Raw genomic sequence first — 19,787 nt, forward strand, 5'->3', positions numbered from 1 at the left:
TAGATTAAAACATAATTTAATTACCACAGAATGACAGAACAAGGGCATTTGCAGAAAAATTAAATGGAAAAACAAGAAGTCATTTCCGGTATTATCATACTCACACCCACAACATCCAAAGTCTACCTACTGTACAAAATACACACTGATAAACATTTTAAAAAATAAAAGCATAAAAAAAATAAAATACCAAGTTTGCACAAGATATAATAATAAAAACGATTTGTTCACAGTTGATATGAAAGTGCTTTTAAAGGAGATGATTTAAATTCTGTGTAAACTGATTAACATCAGCTTCAGGGTTTTGCTGTGCGTCTGACGACTTCCTAACGTTGGAGTATGGGTATCATTCATACACTGCATAAAGCACACAGCTCTGTTTCACCCCATATTTCCACTTGGTTTGTTTTGCATCTTTACAAAAGCTCCAGCCATAAATGACTGGCCAGATTTTAAATGTACTATACATTTAAATGTCCCTGTTATTATTCCAGTTCAATCCATTTCTGCAGACCTCAGTGCTCAGAGAATTGAGGAGGCTTGTCTGCTGGAGGATGTGCTCTCAACAGTTTGAGTTCTAGAGGGAAAAAATATAGAAAAACAATTAGGAGGCCTGGTTGCATAGATTGTTTTAAAGGTCCCCTATTATACTTTAAAATAAAAAATTTAACAATGTATTAGAGGCCTCAGATATATACAGAACATGTCTCTGAAGTGTTTGGCTGAAACACCAAACAGATCATTGTAGCCATAATCCCCTCTCTTTCAGCCCTGTTCCAAAAGTGCTGATTCTGTGTCTGTAGCTTTAAATGCTAATGAGCTGCTGCTGCTGGCCACGCCCCTCTGAGAGATGATTGGTTCAAAAAACACATTGGTGCTCTAGGAGGAGATTCAGGTGATAAGGTATGGGGGGGGGGGGGGGGGGTTACCTTGGTTGGTTATTGGCTAATGATTGCATAACCCAAAAAAACATTGTGACATCATAAAGGGGCCAAAATCTGATCAGCTCATTTTCAGACAGGTTTTTATATAAATAGATTAGGACAAAAAGAGAGGGGGTCTTTGTTCCTTAAACCTTCAGAATCTCTTTACACAGAGGAGACACATGTTTATGTATAAAAGACATGAAGAAGCGGATTTTGCACAATAGGTGACCTTTAAATTCATACAAAAACAGCTGTTGTAAAGCACCAGAGCAGCAAACAGACCTGACTGGCGAGTCGTCGAGTGGGGGTTCGTTTTTGCTCGTGGATTGTCTGGAGGCGAGTGATCAGAAACTTCTTATCATCTCCTTCCTGAAAAAGAAGCAAATAAAATCAGGAAAACATTTAACTTAAATAAATGTTTCTTTATAATAACAAATAGAGAACACGGAGCGGATGTCTCACATTTTCTATCTGCTCCTGCAGTAGGCCGATGATCTTCCTCTGACCGTCCACCACCTGACTGTGGAAGTAGATGACGATCCTGATGGAGGGAAACCACAGAATGCATTGGATCAATACAGCACTTTACTAGACAACACTGATCAATAATAAAGCAACAACAAATACACAACAGGCTGACTCCTGTTGCCTGCACCAGTGTCAGTTTGTACTCACAGGAAGATGCCTGCTCCCACAAACAGGAAGAAAGGGTTTTCCACCAGGTAGGAGTGAGCTCGGGCCAGCACCGACAGGTTGGGATTATCTTTTTCCAGTTCCTCCACCCACCGCTTCCCCGCCTGGAACATCGTTTTGAGCTCTCGGAAGGGGCCGCACGATGAGGAAGGGGTGATGCTGGGGACAGAAGTTTACGTGTCACACGGGACTCTTTATTCTTCTCTTAGGTGATTTTTAATAATTACAAATACAATATATTACTTAGAAGTAGTTTACCAGTTAAAGATACAGTTCGAACCAAAATCAAACTACATATTTGTTATCCAACTAAATTGTTTTGGTGCAAGTTTTGGAGTGTTGGACGTATCTGCTGTAAAGACCTGACGGAACCTTGCTCGTGATGATCAGAAGGCCAGAAAATACATATGAAAAACTCAACAACAATGTCCCTTTCCAGAAATCATGACCTAGTTACTCAGGACATTGTTTTAGCAGTTTAATCAAGGAACCATTTTCTTTCTCTGGAACTACACCAGCCAACCGTATCACCGAGCAGAGGAATGCATATCATCATGGAAGAGAGGCTTATGTTCAGCTCACGGTGTAAACATAATGGGCGTCCTCTTCTGCTTAGCTGTAACACAGGGATGCTAGGAGAGCAAGCACAAGCCTTTTATATTGGTGTTAGGTGGCCATGGTAACAGTATAGCTTTTACACTCTGAGGTGTCCTTAAACAAAACAATACACTCTCCCTTGTCCATTTCTTTACAGTATATTTCTATTTTGATTGTGCTATTATTTCCTGAAACTTCAAAAGGGAAATTATTAGGTTTTGTTAGGATATGTAAGCACCGTGTGTGTGTGTGTGTGTGTGTGTGTGTGTGTGTGTGTGTGTGTGTGTGTGTGTGTGTGTGTGTGTGTGTGTGTGTGTGTGTGTGTGTGTGTGTGTGTGTGTACCTCCACATGGTGTAAGTGACGCACACGGAGGCGCCGAGGAAGGAGGGGAAGCAGAGGAGCGTGATGAAGACGGTGGTCATCTGGCTCACTCTGTACGGCTTCCTGGGAGCCTGACAGTTCATCATCACACTGCTCTGTCGGGAGAGAAAACACAGGCTGGGGTCAAAGGTCACCGCATCTGTCATCAGAAATCTGACCAACTACTCGGATAGTGATTTTGTTGTAAAAGTCACAGATTAACTTTCATACTGAAATCAAATATCAAAATAAGATCGCTGAATTAACCTTAGAGCTTTAACAATTGTCACATAAAAAAATACTATGGTATTCCACTACTATAGACTTCTTTTTTTTACACAATTTATAGACAGTCTGCAAGGATGCAAACAGTTCCAGGGCCAAAACAAATCTAAAGCTGTTTTATAAGCTAGGAATTTATACCAGAAGATTTTTTTTTTAAACTGGGGAAATAAAAGGGTTTGTCATTATAAAAAATATATATATATTTTTGGCTTTGCTTTGTTTGAGCTTTTATTTGGAGAATTTGAATTGAACTGTTTCTAAATACTTACCATTTTAATGTAGAAGAGCAGCAACAGTTTGAGGATCTGCACTGCAGGCAGGACAGGAGTGAAGAGAACGCCTAACCTGAGAAACACAATGTTTAATGTTAGCACACAGAGGCTATTTGAATAAACTGAACATGGCTGTGTGTAAATCTGAACAGTGCGTCTGTTACCAGGCCAACGTCTGTCCGTAGATCAGTTCGAGGACATTCCTGGCGATGTCAAACACCGGTTTCCTCCTCCTCTTCAGCACCTTCTCAGAGAACAACCTGCAGACGACACGAGGAGTTGAGTTTACGTGAGACTGAACTTCAAACAAAATGCTCTGCTATAAAATACAAAACAAATATAACCTCCAAAGGAACTCTCCAAACAAGGTGTCCAGTATCGTGAAGATGAAGTCCATGAGCAGGAAACGATAAAGCTCCTGGCCGACAAAAGTCTCCCAGCACTGAAGACACAGTCAGCCATTAAACAAAAACCACACAGAGCAACATAAACACAGATGAAATAAAACGGTCACTATCATCATGTTACCTTCAGGCCAATAGTCATGGGGTCAGCAGCCACCCGACCCAGCCAGTGATAGCACAGGACTCCCAGCACGCTCACTTTCAACATCAAGTTTCTAGAAGCCGACAGCAAACCACAGGTTACCAACCAAAGTCCACCAGATCTGCACTTTAACGTGTAAACTGGCAGCATGTGCTCATACCTGCCGATGGAGACATATGTGCGTACAGACGGGGACTCGTAGTCCTCCATCCAGGCAGCCAGGTTGAAGAGGCCGGGCAACAGCAGGTTGATGAGCGACACCAGGACGGGGAGGGCCAGCAGACTGGCCTCGTTCAGCAGCGGGTTGGTGACGGGGACGCGACTGCTCAGAAATAACTGGAGGTTCTGTTGGGGGGAAACAATTAGGTTAATTACTTTCTTAGCTTTTTCCACCGATATTTGTTGTTCTACTCAACTACTGCATCTGTAAGCCAGCATGTGTTTCTTTCATACTACCATATGAGTCACCAGCGATCTTATTTGGAATTCACATTTATGACGTAAAAGAGTTGTTTCATGTTGATTTTTTTAAGTAGTTATTATCATGTTGGGTCTGTTAGCACCCTCTAGTGGGCACCAAAGGTTTTAATTTCCAATTTGTTAGATTACATTTGAACAAATTGTTGTCTACATTTCCAAAAGATCTCTTCCATAAAAAATGTCAAATAAAAAACTATATTATCATCAACCATTTAAATGTTAATATAATGACAATAAATCAGATAGAGAGACATGTTTTGACATTGTTAGATGTCTGTTTGTTCCCTGGGATGCAGTGATACAAAACAGATTGCTTTTAGAAAGCAAGAAAGTGATGTGTTGGGAAAACCCTAAGCTTGTGGTGAGGGCCCTAAATACAATACATGGATTCATAATGCAGTGATGGTTAAGGGTGAGCAGTATATTGATTTAGCTAATTACAGCTGGCAGTGGCAGCCAGGTTAATTTGGTTCTCCTGTTGATGTTAAGTTTTTTGATTGTTTTATTTAGAAATTGGTCCTTGGGATTTCTTCAATCAGAAGTGTAATTTAACAAAAGGTTAAGGAACTCCTGACCACCGAGAGGCTAAACTTGGCTATAAGCTGTGACGCGTTTTCGAAGAGAAAGTCCATAGTGAAGCAAGATACTTTTTGGGATATTTAATAAACAAAATCATAACATAGTAACTATGGACAAAACGGTCAACAGAAAAAATGACAGCACAAGCGAACCCTCTGTCCTCCGCACTCAACATCAAACAGGTGACTTATATAACCAAGCCACACCCATGTGACAATTACCGGAAGTGCTCAACAAACAAATAAAAGTGACGTAAACAAATAATAACAATACAAATAATGAACTTGAGCTAAGTAGCGTTATGGCACCTACACTGAGTATTCACCAATAAAAGTGTAGATTCTTGGACATGTGGACTTTGTACCCTGACACACCTCACCTGATGCATGTGACTAGAGCAGTAGAAGATGGCCAGCACACAGGCCGTGGTGCTGGCCACGCAGATAGCCCAGGCCAGGCCGTGGACCATCAGCCTCCACAGCCTCTGGCACCGAGTGTTCTTCACCTGCTTGTGACTCACCTCTGCCAGCAGCTCCTGGAGAGAGGGGGGGGGGGGGGGACGTTAGAGCACAATGACACTCCTGCCTGCCAATTATATGACAGACAAGGAGAGGGAGGAAGGGTTTTTGTAAATTAAAGTGTGTGTGTTTACCTTGAACTGGGTGCAGATATTCTCAGACATGAGTTTGACGGAAGATTTTTTAATGACCTTGAAGTCCCAGGAGCAGAAGGTCTTTATTGCCAGGATGCTGTGAGATTTGTCGATTCGGAAGCTCTGCCCAAACGACTTTGACATGCTGCAGGAAAATTGCACATCAACATGATTTGAACTTCTTAAATATAAATAAATATCTTTGTTTTAAAAAAAATTCACACTTACTTTAACTATATGTTTAAATAAATATTTGTATTTTATTTTTTATTTCATTATAAAATGGAGCATCTGTCACAAAACCCAATGTCGCTTGGTGAAAATCAACTTTCAGAAATCAGAATACTGAGATTAATTACATGTAAACCGAGGCATGTTAGCACATGTTTGAAAACACTGTACCTGTACACAAGAATGATGCAGGTGAGGAAGGAAGACACTCCTATGGTGAAAAAGTATGCCAGCGGCATGTTGTAGGACAGGTGCTTGGACACACAGTCCGGCATGGTCCCATTGGACAGAGAGACATTGTGCACCCCCCCATCATCCCTGCAGCTCTTACGCAGTGTGTAGTTACAGTAGTAGCCATAGTACATCACAGTATCTGAGAAATAGCCCTGAGACAAAAGGAGATAGAAAACTATTTACACTTTGCTTCAAACATAACATTTTTATACTTAGTATTGGTCAAAATCTAGAATATGATTATTCGCCTCGTAAGCATATTTTTGACTTTAAAGATTCCCTCCAGACATGTTCAAATACAATTCAAAAAACACTTCTGCCGTAAGTGGAGGTTTCAATTTTCAACATCACCATTGTGTAAGCTGAATATTGAACCATATTTGTTTTCCAAACTTGTACAAACAAGCCTTAAACAGAGACCAGAGAAACCTTCCCTCGTCAGCAGATGTAAAAACCTCCTTACAGCAGAGCTCAACTTAAAGTGAAGATTCAATAAGCACATTTCTTTAGTGGAGGGGGGCTTTAATTCCTGAAGTTTAAAGGGGCCCTATCAGGCTCATTTTCAGGGTTCATATTAGTGTTTTGTGCGTCTACTGTGACATGTTTACATGCTTTAATGTTCAAAAAGGGCTTTATTTTTCTCATACAGTGCTGCAACACCTCACATACAATGTGTTGAAGTGCCAACTAATAGAAGAGCGAGTGTTACATAGTGATGTCACTATAACTAAACAAAGGAGTCCAATGGAGGCATTTCAGGCAGATTGTGTGTGAGAGAAACTCCCTCTGGAGGGAACACAGGGAAAGGGAAAACCTCACAAAACTAATACGGCCCTTTTAAAGATGGCGGAGGGAATGGACTCATCATTCAGGTCTGTAACTTCTAAACACAAATCAAGGATGTGGTGAGTGATTTCTAATAACTGAGGCCTCAAAGGGTGTGATAGGTGTTGCAATAACAAAGCTTACGGCGCCGGTGAGGAGCTCCAGTCCAGTGAAGTAGGGTCTCCCTACAAACGACTCTGGAGGGTGCAACGCCTGAGGCAGCACCATGAAGGCCCCCGTCACCAGGAACAGGAAGACGTTGAAGAAGAGTAGGGTCTTTAGGAACAGGAAGTAGGAGAGGACGCCGCTGCCGAAACGTCCGCTCACTCTCTTGAGCGGCACTTGCCACAGATGGAGGGAGTGCAGGAAGGAGAGCCAGCTGTACCAACCCTGCCTCGCCCCCTGGGGAGGAGAGAGAAGGAGAACAGGGAGAGACCATCACTTTAATCCCGACAACAATCATTTATTTGTGTACTACATTATTTATAGTAATTGAATTGACCACCATATCCAATTTTTTCTTTCCACCCTTTTTCTTGTGGTTCACTTTTGGGCTGACTGAGACTGAAAGACGCTAGTTTGATGAAAATTGGAATGTTCAGATTTGATTTGAAATATCTATCTATATACTACGGTGGCCCTGAAGTGCAAGACACTACAGCATTTCAGAAAACACTACAGCATTTCAGAAAACACCACAGCATTTCACATTGGACGGAAAGGGTATTCCTTTAGGGAGAACACTTCTTGTTTGTGATTGGACAGAGCCAGCCAGAGAAGCACTGCTGTGATTGGTTGTTTTTGCTGCCAGTCAAGAAATGACGCTTCGTGATTGGCCCAACACATCAGCCGTTAGCTGTTAGCACACACTCAGAGCTCACAGCTCCACAGCGTTTTGTGAAATGCTGTTGCGTTTTGTGAAATGCTGTTGTGTCTTGCACTTCAGGGCCACCGTAATATACAGTATATATTTATTTGTATTTATTAGTGATGCACACATAAAATAAACATTACTAACTGAATGGTTTCATTACGAACCTTACATCTTAAAAAATAAGCAAAAAAAGGAGTCACGCTATGTTTTCAGCAGCAAACAAAACAAGGTGTAAAGACGTGTTTAGATGTATTAATAAACACGTACCACGTCATGTTACATTTGGCAAAATAATAGAAACTAAAGGAATGGCTCCTAGAATTATTACTTATAAAAACAGAAACCTGTGTTACAAAATGACTCTCAAAGCAGCGTCACAACTCCAGACAAAGTGTACGCACGTGATTTAGTTTGAGTGTTTCTGTGACTCACGCCCTCAGAGTACTGCTTGGGCAACAGAACGATTACACTGCCTGATAACAACATCTACAGGAAGTACCCACTGACACCCAGTTACAGCCTCAGAGGAAGAATGTCTTGCGCTGCCTTTTTAAGTGCAGTGTGTGTTTGCCAGCTACCATTCGATAGATATTCATTCACAAGTCTGTAGGAACTCACAGGACATGTTACATTTACAGGTTATTTACAAAGTGTTGAAACAGAGATAATCATAACAAAGTCTAGACAATGCAATCCCTTCATTCAAATGGAGCTCAGATCACAAGTAGCAGAGTAACACTGACTATACTATTGCTATGATACTGTAAAGAGCAACAAGACTACACTTCTCCACACACAAATTACATTAATTCATTATTGCGTTAGGATTTCATGAATTTTGGTTGTGTTTTCTGTTATTAGGAGTATGTCATAATAAGTTAATCAATCCTGTAAAAACATTTATGATAGTTGGTACTGAGAGCATAGAATATATTGAGAAAAATACATATGAAAAAACCTTCCGAATACTTCAAAGTGTACCAGTACAAGTTAGAGTCGCACTAACTCCAACTGATAAAGAACGCATGATCCAATCACAAAGCTCTACGAGACATCCCAATTGGAGATTGAGGTGAGATTAATTTACTGGCAAACACTAAATACAAACTGATGGAGACATCCTAAAGCAGGGGTGGGGAACCTCCGGCCCCCGAGCCGTATACGGTCCGCGAGACCACTTGGTACGGTCCTCAAGGTAATTTATAAACACACGCAAAAAAGAAAAAAATTAAAGAAATCTAGACCGCAAAAAAATTAAACAAGCGAGTGCCTGTTTTTCCTGAACCAGGTCAGGGTCCTTGAACACAACACAAGCCAAACGTGTCACCACGTGGTATATGTCTCGTCTGACAGGGGTGCAGTTCTGAAGGAGAGCACCAGAACGCCGCCGGCACTTCAGAAACTGCAGTACCTACCATAAGGAGCCGTACACATGCCGCAGTTTCTGTGTGGCTGTGTCTTTAGTTGAAAGCCCAGTGGCGATCTGTTCATCTGTCACACTGATCATACAGTCAATAACTTTGTTGTTATTAGCATCTGGTTAGCTAGCTATGCTAACGAATATAAGAAGCTTTTTCTCCAACCAGTGAGGTAAAGGCACATCTTTATATGATCATTATAGTTATCAAAAAACAAGAGAATAAAGTAAACGGGTATAAAATACTATATGACGGTAAAAAAAGTTGTTATTAATAAACAAGAATACAGTTTGAAAGGGGAGTGATTTGTAAAATATCCATAAAGAAAAATAAATATGCTTACAGTTCTGTTTCATATGGGTGTTGAGAGATGTATCCATAGATCTCCTCATGTTGCTCTCAAAGTGCACCAGATTGATGCTTTTAACTTCAACATTTAAAAAAAAATCTTCCCGGGGGAGCATGCCCCCGGAACCCCCTAGAGGAGGTTAGGTCCCCCCCACTTAAATCATGTCCACATGGATAGGAAACTAAATACATTTGCACACATCTTGTGTCCATATCTTTCTGTTTTAGTGGTCATGCCACAACCGTGCACGTGCATGCATGCGCGAGTCATGGCAAGATATCTGGATTAAGAGGTTGCTTTTTCTTTGCACAACATGAAAGAAAGGTGAAATGAATGGGCTGTGATTTTTAATCAGAGGTCAATCATTTGATGTTGAAATGGTGTACCATTGAGAGGAAAAAGGTTCCCCACCCCTGCCCTAAAGAGATAAAAAGGAAGTAGAACATAGAAAGACGTTTCTGTAAGAGACTTACATTGATGATGTAATATTTGAGTTGACTGCAGCAGGGAATGCGACGAGAAAGCGTGCGTTTCTCCTTTTGTAAAGCTAAGCTCCTGCAGACAGAAAGACAGAGGGAGTCATTTAGACTGACACATAGCAAACACCTTCAACATATAAGAATAATAACTCACTGCATCTACCTGAGTTCACTCTTTTCGGAAACATTGAGAGGCATCGCTCGGAGCATCCGGATTCTGTCGCTGACTGACAGGTTCTGCAGGTTGTTCACCAAACGGTCCCTCTTACTCACTGTTACACACAGGTGGGAGAATAGCGGATGTCATAATCTTGACAAACAGCACAGTTTTTCATTCTGGTCATTTGATGTCCTTCTGCTCACCCTCTGCGTCCGCACTGTCGGTCTCGATGCCGTAGCCCCGTATGCTGGGTCTGGCAGAGCGGGAGAAGTCTCGGATGGCGGGTCGGCTCTGTCTGCGTCTCCGGAGCTGCATGGTGCGGTTGTAGTACTGCGAGATGATGGCGCCCCTGTTGCGACCTGACAGAGGACCAGACTGATCAGAGTGGGCCGGACCAGTAAAATCATAGCATAATAACCTAACTCAAAATGTTTTCCTTTGTTTTAGTGCAAAAAAGTTCATTCTGAAAATGTTCACATTAAATTAACTCTCTTTTTACAAAACAGTATGAACAACCTGACATTTATTAAGAAAAATGAGTGCAATTTCAACAATTCTATGCATCAGTTTATAATTTACACATGTGCATATGACTTACAGATCACAGTGTCTCTACAAAGTCACCGGTATCTGGAATTGAACAATATAGTATTTTACTTTATGATCAAAACAACTTGTCAAGATCTAGAGATTATTTTACATTCATTTTCAAATCTGTGTAGCAATCCTGACCACGTGAACCATACACCACCATACAAAATAAAGTGGGAAGTATTAACAAGAAGGTTAAGTTCTCCCTGCCTTGTTAATGTTTACATAAAAAAAACATAAAAGTTGTAAAGAATTGCAGGTAATGTGTCCTCTGTCGTCCCGTGTATGTTTGACACCCCTGCTCTAACATCGTCTTGCATCCAGGTCAGGATTGGTCATCTCCATCTCTTTTCGTACCAACGTTTTTTAATCGAATAACAATCCCATGACAATAAAAGAAAGCTCCTTGGCGTCTCTTAAAACAGTGATGTTGCGTTTCCAGGCCAACCATAATTGACTTTTCTACGGCATAAGATCTGTCAGTACGCCAAACGTCAAAAATAGATATGGAAAACGACAGGGTTTTGTCATTTACACATATGCTGAAAACCCAACCCCAGAAGGGGGGTCTGGGGGGATTCTCCCCCAGGAGATTTTTAGAAATACTAACATATAAACTACACATTCTGGTACACTCTGAGAAGAAAATAAATATCTATTACTAGATAGCTCCCATTGTTCTGTGACCTGTCAATCATCAAACCGGGGGTCATATTTCATTATGTGTTCATTTTGATCTGTAGTTGTACCCATGGATGTATAAAGAATAGTTCTACCGCAAAGTTATTCTCCGTGGGGACTTCCGGCAACAATCTTGATTCTGATTGGCCAGAAGACTCGAAAAAACATCAGCAAAGAGGTTTTATTGAGAAGATGATCACTACGTGACAGAAGTTTTCAAAACCGTTTATGGTCTCCGGTACTTCCAGTCCAACGCCTACTGCATGAACAGCGTTAGAAAATCGGGCCTTCAAAATAAAAGTTTGACTTTAAAAAAATTAATTAAAAAAATAATTGTTTTCCTTCTTTTCATCTGCGAACCACTCGAAACGGGTCCGCGACCCACCAGTTGAGAACCAATGCTCTAAATGACTTTATGTGGCCGTTATTGACGGCTCAATTTATGATATGGCAGAGCTAAAGAAAACACACAACAGCTATCGAGTGAGCACCTGACAGGAAGATGACGAGCTTGAGATCTTGAAGTGATTTTAAAGTGGACTTATGCTAATTTCTATATCTTGGGTTTCTACCAGTAAATGCTTTGAAAAACTCATTATTTTTCTCACATTGACTAAATGTACCTTTATTGGCCCATTATTACATCCGAAAGGCCAACACTCTTGAATCCTTCAAAACGCAATTATTCACTTCAAACTCTGATCAACAGTTTTAGCTCTGGCCTTTTTAAGCCTTTTTCATTCAAAGAAACTCAGGCTGCTCTGACGCTGTAATGGCACTAAGCTGCACTTCCTACTTACACATTTATCTAGTTGTGAGATCACATTCACAACCTTTACATAATCCCTGACGGCTCATTCAAGAACACTTAGTTTCTGAATAATGGCCTTGTGCATCTCTAAGTGGATTGAGCACTTTGATACTTAAACAGCACCTAACTGAAAAAAAGACATGGATATCCCACTTTTTATAAAAGGGGACATATACAATTGTAAGTATAACACTTGTACAAATTGAGACTCAGTTATATAAAGCATCAATTCATTTGTCAGTTAAGCATCAGTATTTTCCTCCGTATTTTGCAAGACTTACCGATCGTTCGGCTGGGCATGGAGGAGAGGATCTTCAAGGTTGCAGAGGACCATCGTTCCCCTATGAGGGGGTCCGCCTGGGTGTCAGCGTCCTCCCATTCTGCGTCCCTTTGCCTCCTTCCCTGAAACTCACGTCCAGGATCTGACAGGAAGGCAACATTGTCTGTGGAGTTGAAGGACATTTCAAATGAAACTTATTGCTACTGCTAGGAAAGAAAGACAACGTTTGATGTATTGACTTTTTTTAACCCTGAATTCTAAAATGTGGGTATCTAGTGCAAAGACAGTCTTTGATCAGTGATGTTACGAATATACACATGATGACCCAAAAGTTTATTTTACTCAAAAGACTTAAGCAAGTTTAAAAGATGTAGCAATCAATGCGTTATTAGCTTTCAAGAAGAGCTTAAGCTTCATCAAATAAATTCAGATATCTTTTTATCAATGCCACATATTTCTTAGTGTATAAATTGTGTTCTTAAACCAAGAGTACCTCGCTCCTCCTCGTCCAGTTGTCTCTGCAGCTCCTGCAGCTCGAAGGTGTCAGAGTCAGACGCTCCTCCATTCTGACTCTGCTCCGCTATCAGCTGGCTGAACGAGTCATGAACACCTTCCTCGTCTATTGGGCTCCTGACAGAGGGACACATGGACATGAGTACAGATACAAAGACAGAAAAGAGGGGGACACAGGCTCAGAAACACAGACTAGATTCAAACACTCTTTGTATCAGATCCAGAGAGCCACATACAACCCTACAGATAAACACAATGACAATGTGACAAAGCTCAGGAAGAGTATTTCAAGTCCTTGTGATTCATATGTGGGCAGTACAGCCTAAATTGCCTGTGTGACCCTCTTCCTGCGCTATCTAGACGTTCTGTCAAAGCCTGCTTCTTTTTGTTTTAGTCTTACAGCGGGAAAACAAACAAGAAATAACTGCAAGTACAGTTCCCTGTGAGTCAGTACTTTTACACAGATAGCATAAGAACGGGCCCCGCGGGCAAAACAGACCTGTGTTGTGAGATATAGTGCAAACAAACAAACATGTACACTTATTCTTAAAGGCTTTGAACAGAGTAAATACAAGCCTTTCAATGCAGCGCAGGTTTGAAGTCAGTTGCATGGTTTAAAAGAGCATACATGAAAGCCCTGGGAACCTGCGCACTCTAATTTGCCTGTGAGTTTAGTGTCTAACAAGGCTTCAAAGAGCACATTTAATCCTGTCATCTCGGTTCCTTATTTTCTTCCCACCCTCACGGCATTCAACAGCCTGCTTGAAACCAAACCCAGACACAAACAGGAGGAACGTGAAGAGATAGAGAGGACGACTTAATTACTTACTCCAGTCCAGCTTCCATGAGAGGGTTGTTCAGGTCAAAGGCAACATTTCGAGCCATTTTCCTTATCTAACAGTCTGGAGCTGTCGGGCCGTCGGTCTCTTTGTCGACCAATCGTAGAGGGATCACACCCTCGCCTGCTCAGACCTGCACTCCACTCCCACCATGGTGTTTTCTTAGTCTACCTGAGAGAGGGGGGGAAAAGAGGGGGAGGCGGAGCGATGAGACTTACAGGTATCGGTAAGGTGCCAGCAGATTTCTGTGGAATCTGAACGCTCCTGCCGTGTTACTGCTTGCCTTCACACATTCTTAACTGCATAGTGAGGGCTAAAACCTCGGGGGGGGTTCATGACATTGACAACGTCACTTCCAGCACTGGGTCTCATTCACACGTTGAAGTCCAGACACATAAAAAGAACCTTCAAACATTGCCCTGTATAAAGGGGCCCTATCATGTTCTTTAGGGTTCTCCCTTTCCTGTAGTGTGTTATATAGGTTTGTGTGCATGTAAATGGTCTGCAAAGACTACAATACCAGTGTTCCCTCCAGAGCGAGTTTCTCTCTCACACACTCCCCACACATTGTACGTGATAAGCTAAGAGATCTCCAAGCTGTTGACCAATCACAACAGACTGGCCTCTGGTTTCAGACAGAGGGTGAAAAGAGGTGCTGCAGCTCAGGCTGTATGAGAGAAATAAAGAGCTTTTTGAACATTCAGGATGTTAACGTGTCACAGTGGAGGCCCAAAATACAATTATGAACCTGAAAATAAGTATTATATGTCCTCTTTAAGATCTTGCACAGAGATGTTTGCATGCAGTCATCAAGTGGGAGGTGACGTTGACTTATGGAGTCATTTTGTCCCGAGTCATGAGAGCTCCATTGTTGCCCTGCTTGTGATAAAGACTGCGGTCAGAGTCAGATGTATGAAATGAATATTCATGGCCTCAGACAGAATGATGTATTGTCTGTGTTTGCAGAGTGTGTCATATGGGAGGTTTAGAGGAAGCATGCTGGTTCCTCTGTTGCAAGTCCAAAAATCGTTCATGATAACTTTCGTCAAAGACTCCGAGGGGACATGTGCTCGTGTTTTAAAACAAGGATTCAAGAAAATTGGATCCAGATATTCATTAAAGACTAATAAAACCTCTTTACCAGATTCATCCAAGTTAATAACCCCCCCCCCAAAACCAGCTATATATTCTGCTAAACGATGGACCTTTGGACATCAGAGAGGGCCATGAAAAACAGCAGATCAAATCAATTAGCAGGATTTTTACGAAAAACAAAAGATAAAAGCATAACCATGCCAAAACAAAGGGACTTTCCAGGCATTAAAGTCACTGATTTAGCCTTTCATCTTTAAATAGTGAAGCCATCAACAATGTATCAATTGATTTACAAAAATGTAATTACAAAAAACATGATTCAATGTTGTTTCATACTTTTATGTTGATGGTATCAACACAGATGCATTCGATGTGCATTTAGATAACGTTACAAGTTCATTTGAGAACATTGTTCCTTAAAAAAAAAGCATATCTGAAACTACTGCACAAGAAAGGCATCCCTGTCCATCACTGCCAAACATCACAGAAAAGGGTAGGTACAAAGATTTGAATAAATGTATAATAATCAATTATTTGAAGACAGTTTGCATCAAAAGTAAATGATGACCGAGCAGCAGCAGCTCTGTTTGAGAGGATGCTGCAAAGTAAGCTTAGTCTGGCTTTAAGGGGCAATTTATATCGATATAAAGAAGAATTGATATGGTCTTAGATTAAGGATATGGTATTATCACAAGTATCTTTCCCTGGTGTTAAAGGCTACATTTAAGTGATGATTAAGTGATGTAATTTACTCACCATACAATTTACTTACACAATTGATAATGAGATATCCTATCTCCTTATTAGATAGCCCTATCTAGTTTATCTCAGTAAATGGATGTCTATGGAATTGGGGAACCAGCTTTTCCCCAAAGATAAATATCTGGGCCAACTACTTATTTCAGTTCAAAGTTCACCGTAAAAACCACTTCCTGTTGACATGCACCCAGTGGTTTAAAATAGTGCCTCTTAGGATTGTTGTATGTTCATGAGAAAGATCTGAGGGTTCAGGGTTTGCAGAGGGTTATGCTCTGCAGTACAAAGGAGTACCCTGCAAACACAGAGTATTACTTGAGCTCTACATTCAACAAAAACTCCCACAGACATGAAGTATACTTGAGTTTGGCTCATTCAGAACAAAAGCTAAGTTCCCCTTAAACTCATGTATTGCTTTCTTAACCACAAGTTGTTCCCAGTAAAAGGCTCCTACGTCAGAAACATAGACTGTGCACTCGTACTCACTGCAAAGAGTTTAGGATTGAAGCATTAAACACGTCACTGTTGGTTGACGTCATTGTTTAATGCAAGGCATTGTGTAAAATGTAATGGCCGAATGAAAACAAACAATGTGTGCATATTTCAAACATTACACGTGCACGAATGTGTGAGTATGAACCCAAACGTTTGCTCGGAGTGGAGAATTTCTGGTTCTGTTCTGGAGGGAATATGATATCAGCTGCATGCATAAAGCAGGGCGCAGCTCTGAATGTCATCACAACACACTGACTCCATGACTGAACGGCTCAAATATGTCCCTGTACCAGCTTCAATCTAAAGCCCGCTTTTGTGCTGGTTTGTTTTTGGGCAATCGACTGCACACTATGCTTTTGTTCCTCTCAAACACACTTTTTTCATTACCTAAAGTTTTCAGGATCATGTTACATTTGCCTAACTGAACTTTTTTTCTATTCCATATATCTGTTGTAGTCGATCCCTTTTTGTGTGATTTAAAATGCTGTGTCACCTCTTTAGGGCACAGAAACAAACACAAAGGCTTTTAGCAGCGATGCTGAAGTAGCTGTTTTTTTCTCTAAAATGTGTTCGTTTGACTCTTTGATACTTTGATACACTGATGTTGAAGAAGTCCTGTGAGAGAATACAATCTGTGCAGCAGGAGCAGGATATTGTGGGGGTGGGACAAACATCCAACACAACCAACAGGGGGTCAGAGAGTTGAGCTGCACTAAAGCCAAGTCAAATCAACTTCAAAAACAAATTAGAATACAGATGCTTTAACATAACGCTACAAGTTCATTTGAGAACATTGCTCCTTAAAAAAACGCATATCTGAAACTACTGCACAAGAAAGGCATCCCTGTCCTCAAATGAAAACACTGCCAAACATCACAGAAAAGAGTAGACACTTTCCAGTGGATAACAGACAAAACAGAGGGTAGTTATCAGCAGATATGAGGGTGAGAAAAAAGGGTAAATGGAAGGAAGGGGAGTGAAGGAGTGTGTCTACGCTGACAGCTTGCAACAACTGCATGGAAACCAGTTCACAGGGTGCTATGAAAAAACACAATGGAGGGAGCAGAGGCACATAGCTACAGTAAACATGGCAGCAGGGATTATTGTATTTCAATACCCTCATGTTATCTGTTAAGCCTCAGGAAAGGGAGGTTACAGTGTGAGAATGGTTACGATTATAAAAACTAACTTGCATTTCTGTGGTTTTAGTTATGAATCTCCTTTGGGTGTAAGACATAATAAAAAGGAAAAGGCAGAGGAGACAGGGAAGAGTAACAGGGGAGATGCAGGCATGCAAAGAGAAAATGTGCATTCAATTAACTCTGCTGTCTCTAACACGGTCAGGCATGCATGTACTACACTATCAGTCTGTTATTGCAACCTGAGGCATGTCGGTCCGCCTTCATTCAGAAAATAGGACATACAATTATGGGTTTAATGTTGGCTGGATGACAGGCCCTGGAAACAGTGCAGAAACACATGTGGCAAACATATTGCTTACGTTTCTGACATTAAAAAGCACAAGTAAAATAGTTCTGCCACAACAAACTACCCGGCTCCTGCACAATGGACAGTCATGTTAAGTAACCAAGTAGATTTACTCTAGTACTGTACTTAACTTAAGTACAATTGTGAGGTACTTTGTACTTCTACAAAGTACTCCACTACATTTATTTAATACCAGATTGATGTTAATGTTGTGAAATAAAATCAATAGATAAAAGACTTTAGTTACACCTGGAGTAAGTTCACAAGCTACCCTGCAGTAACTACCTGTCCTGCACCTTTACCAGCTTTGATAACACTTTAACGCATCGATAATTATGATCAAACAGAGTATTCCTACACTCTATTACCTCAACTTTTACTACAAGATCTCAGTAGTTCTTCCACCTCTGACAAGGAGTCAGTGCATCTGTAATAACTTATGTAGGCTTTTTCTGTTGAACAGGCTCACATCTCAGAACGACACAAAGTCCCACCGTTTTAAAAACACTGGCTTCTCCGTGTATGGTGTCTTCCAGTCTACATGTTAACTAGTCACTGTAGTCAGTGACGGCCAGTAAGAGCTTGTCAACCTGTCGACGAGCTTAAAAAAGTTCACAAACTCTTACATTGGAGGTCACGTCAAATATGCTGTTTTACGTCGCGAATACAGCCTTAAAACCTGGAAATAGACTGAAGATAGTTCACTCACCTCTCCGCAACTTGCCGAAACCAGTCAACTCTGTGCTCGAGTATCAGTCAAAATACTAGTCTCCACGCTCAACCGGACAGTTTGGGAGAAACCATTTTACTCGGAGGGGAGTTTTTATTTTGTACATCTTCAATACAAGACTATGCATACCAATAGCTTGAATTTTAGTTGCGTATGACAATTTCCAGTTATTGAGTTAAAACGTTCGTACGCTCCAATTCATTCATAAGCTGCGATAATTATCGGAATAACCGTCTACTGATAACGATGTACCTTAAATGCGCCCCTTGCAGAGTTTCCTCTCTTGGGTGAGTCCTATTCAAGCTTGAAATCCCTCTACCGGTCCCAAACATAGGGTCCCAAACAATGAAAAAGTAGCTACACAAAAGACAGACTAACCACAACCCATTGTGTGACAGTCAGTGTTGTAATTATTGACATATGAGTTATTGCATTACCTACAAATGGTGAGTCTGCATTGAAACTTAATCTATCGATTAGATTTATGATTCGAAAATTATAAAAGTAGGGAGACATGCGGATATTATCCGACTGAACAAAACGTGATCCGTCTCTTAAATGTGTGTCAACCCCAGCTGTAGGGGGTGTTGTGGGGGGGGGGGGAAGTGTTTTGGCTCAGGAGCAACATCAAGTTCATAATGTCTCCTCTGTTCATATCTTCATTAATAATGGGAATAATTTTGTAGCTGCCACCAACATTGTTTTTGGTTTACATGCACTATGCCCATCATTTTGGTTTTATTTTGAATGTGATTAATACTGTCAGTCAGTGCATCTATACTGGCTCTGTCTCTGCAGCCATTACACAGTGGCAAGACAGCTGTGTGTATCTCAAGTGCAACCAGTAGGGCCTAGTTTAAGAAGTGTGTTTTAAAGTTAGAGCCCAACTAACCAATCAGATGGGCCAATCAATCAGGCATTCTTAGCTTGATTAGATTACATTACACTATATTGTCATTGCCTAGAGTACAACGACACACAGGCCCAATCCCAAACCACGCCCTACACCCTACACCTACACACTCCCCCTCCTTGACGGAGTGAACTTCGTGGAGTGACACTCGCTGCTCAACTGGTCCACTGTGGCACTCTAACGTAACATAGGTACAGACAGTAAACAAAAAAGTAGTGAGGTTGTTTAAAGTAACCTGCCTTATTCATTTTACTTCACTTTCAAGTAAAATAACAGACTCATTTAGGGTTAAGATAATATAAGATGGACTTTTATTAATCCCTCGTGGGGAAATCGTTTCTCTGCATTTGACCCATCCTAGTGTTAGGAGCAGTGTGCTGCCATTTTGAACGGCGCCCGGGGAGCAGTGTGGGGAACGGTGCCTTGCTCAGAGACACCTCGGTAGCACTTGGTCTTGCCGGGACTTGAACTGGTGACCTTCCAGTTGCCAAGCCAAGTCCCTATCGACTTTGCCACCACCGCCCCTTAACATGTGAAAGTATATATAGTTGCAGGGTCCTTGTATGGCTTTCACGCTGATGTTGTTCCTCGGGAAAAGGCCTATACACATTCATAACTGATGTGTTAATATGTT

The 19,787-nt window shown here is 41.2% G+C and overlaps 1 protein-coding gene across 3 annotated transcripts; it reads right to left on the reverse strand.

Moving 5' to 3' along the window:
* tmc6b (transmembrane channel-like 6b) lies at nucleotides 1-18,293 on the reverse strand. Of its 3 annotated transcripts, XR_004571401.1 has the most exons (22): nucleotides 18,220-18,293; nucleotides 13,667-13,847; nucleotides 12,818-12,954; nucleotides 12,326-12,487; nucleotides 10,165-10,320; nucleotides 9,965-10,073; nucleotides 9,796-9,877; nucleotides 6,826-7,083; nucleotides 5,794-6,008; nucleotides 5,392-5,536; nucleotides 5,119-5,274; nucleotides 3,841-4,025; nucleotides 3,663-3,753; nucleotides 3,479-3,576; nucleotides 3,299-3,394; nucleotides 3,132-3,207; nucleotides 2,560-2,693; nucleotides 2,202-2,251; nucleotides 1,602-1,778; nucleotides 1,389-1,467; nucleotides 1,209-1,295; nucleotides 1-577 (listed from the first exon to the last, which is right to left on the reverse strand). XR_004571401.1 is itself a non-coding variant. In XM_034239061.1 (21 exons), the coding sequence occupies exons 2-21, from the start codon at nucleotides 13,720-13,722 to the stop codon at nucleotides 563-565; spliced, it is 2,514 nt and encodes an 837-aa protein (XP_034094952.1). In that variant the 5' UTR covers nucleotides 13,723-13,847; nucleotides 18,220-18,293; the 3' UTR covers nucleotides 1-562. The 3 variants fall into 3 exon arrangements, 2 of the variants coding, with proteins under 2 accessions (XP_034094952.1, XP_034094953.1); XM_034239061.1 differs by lacking the exon at nucleotides 2,202-2,251; XM_034239062.1 differs by lacking the exon at nucleotides 2,202-2,251 and having other exon boundaries at nucleotides 13,667-13,843; nucleotides 18,220-18,245.
* Between the last annotated feature and the right edge of the window lie 1,494 nt (nucleotides 18,294-19,787).

Source organism: Gymnodraco acuticeps, unplaced genomic scaffold, assembly GCF_902827175.1.
Source record: "Gymnodraco acuticeps unplaced genomic scaffold, fGymAcu1.1, whole genome shotgun sequence".
Classification (NCBI taxonomy): Eukaryota; Metazoa; Chordata; class Actinopteri; order Perciformes; family Bathydraconidae; genus Gymnodraco; species Gymnodraco acuticeps.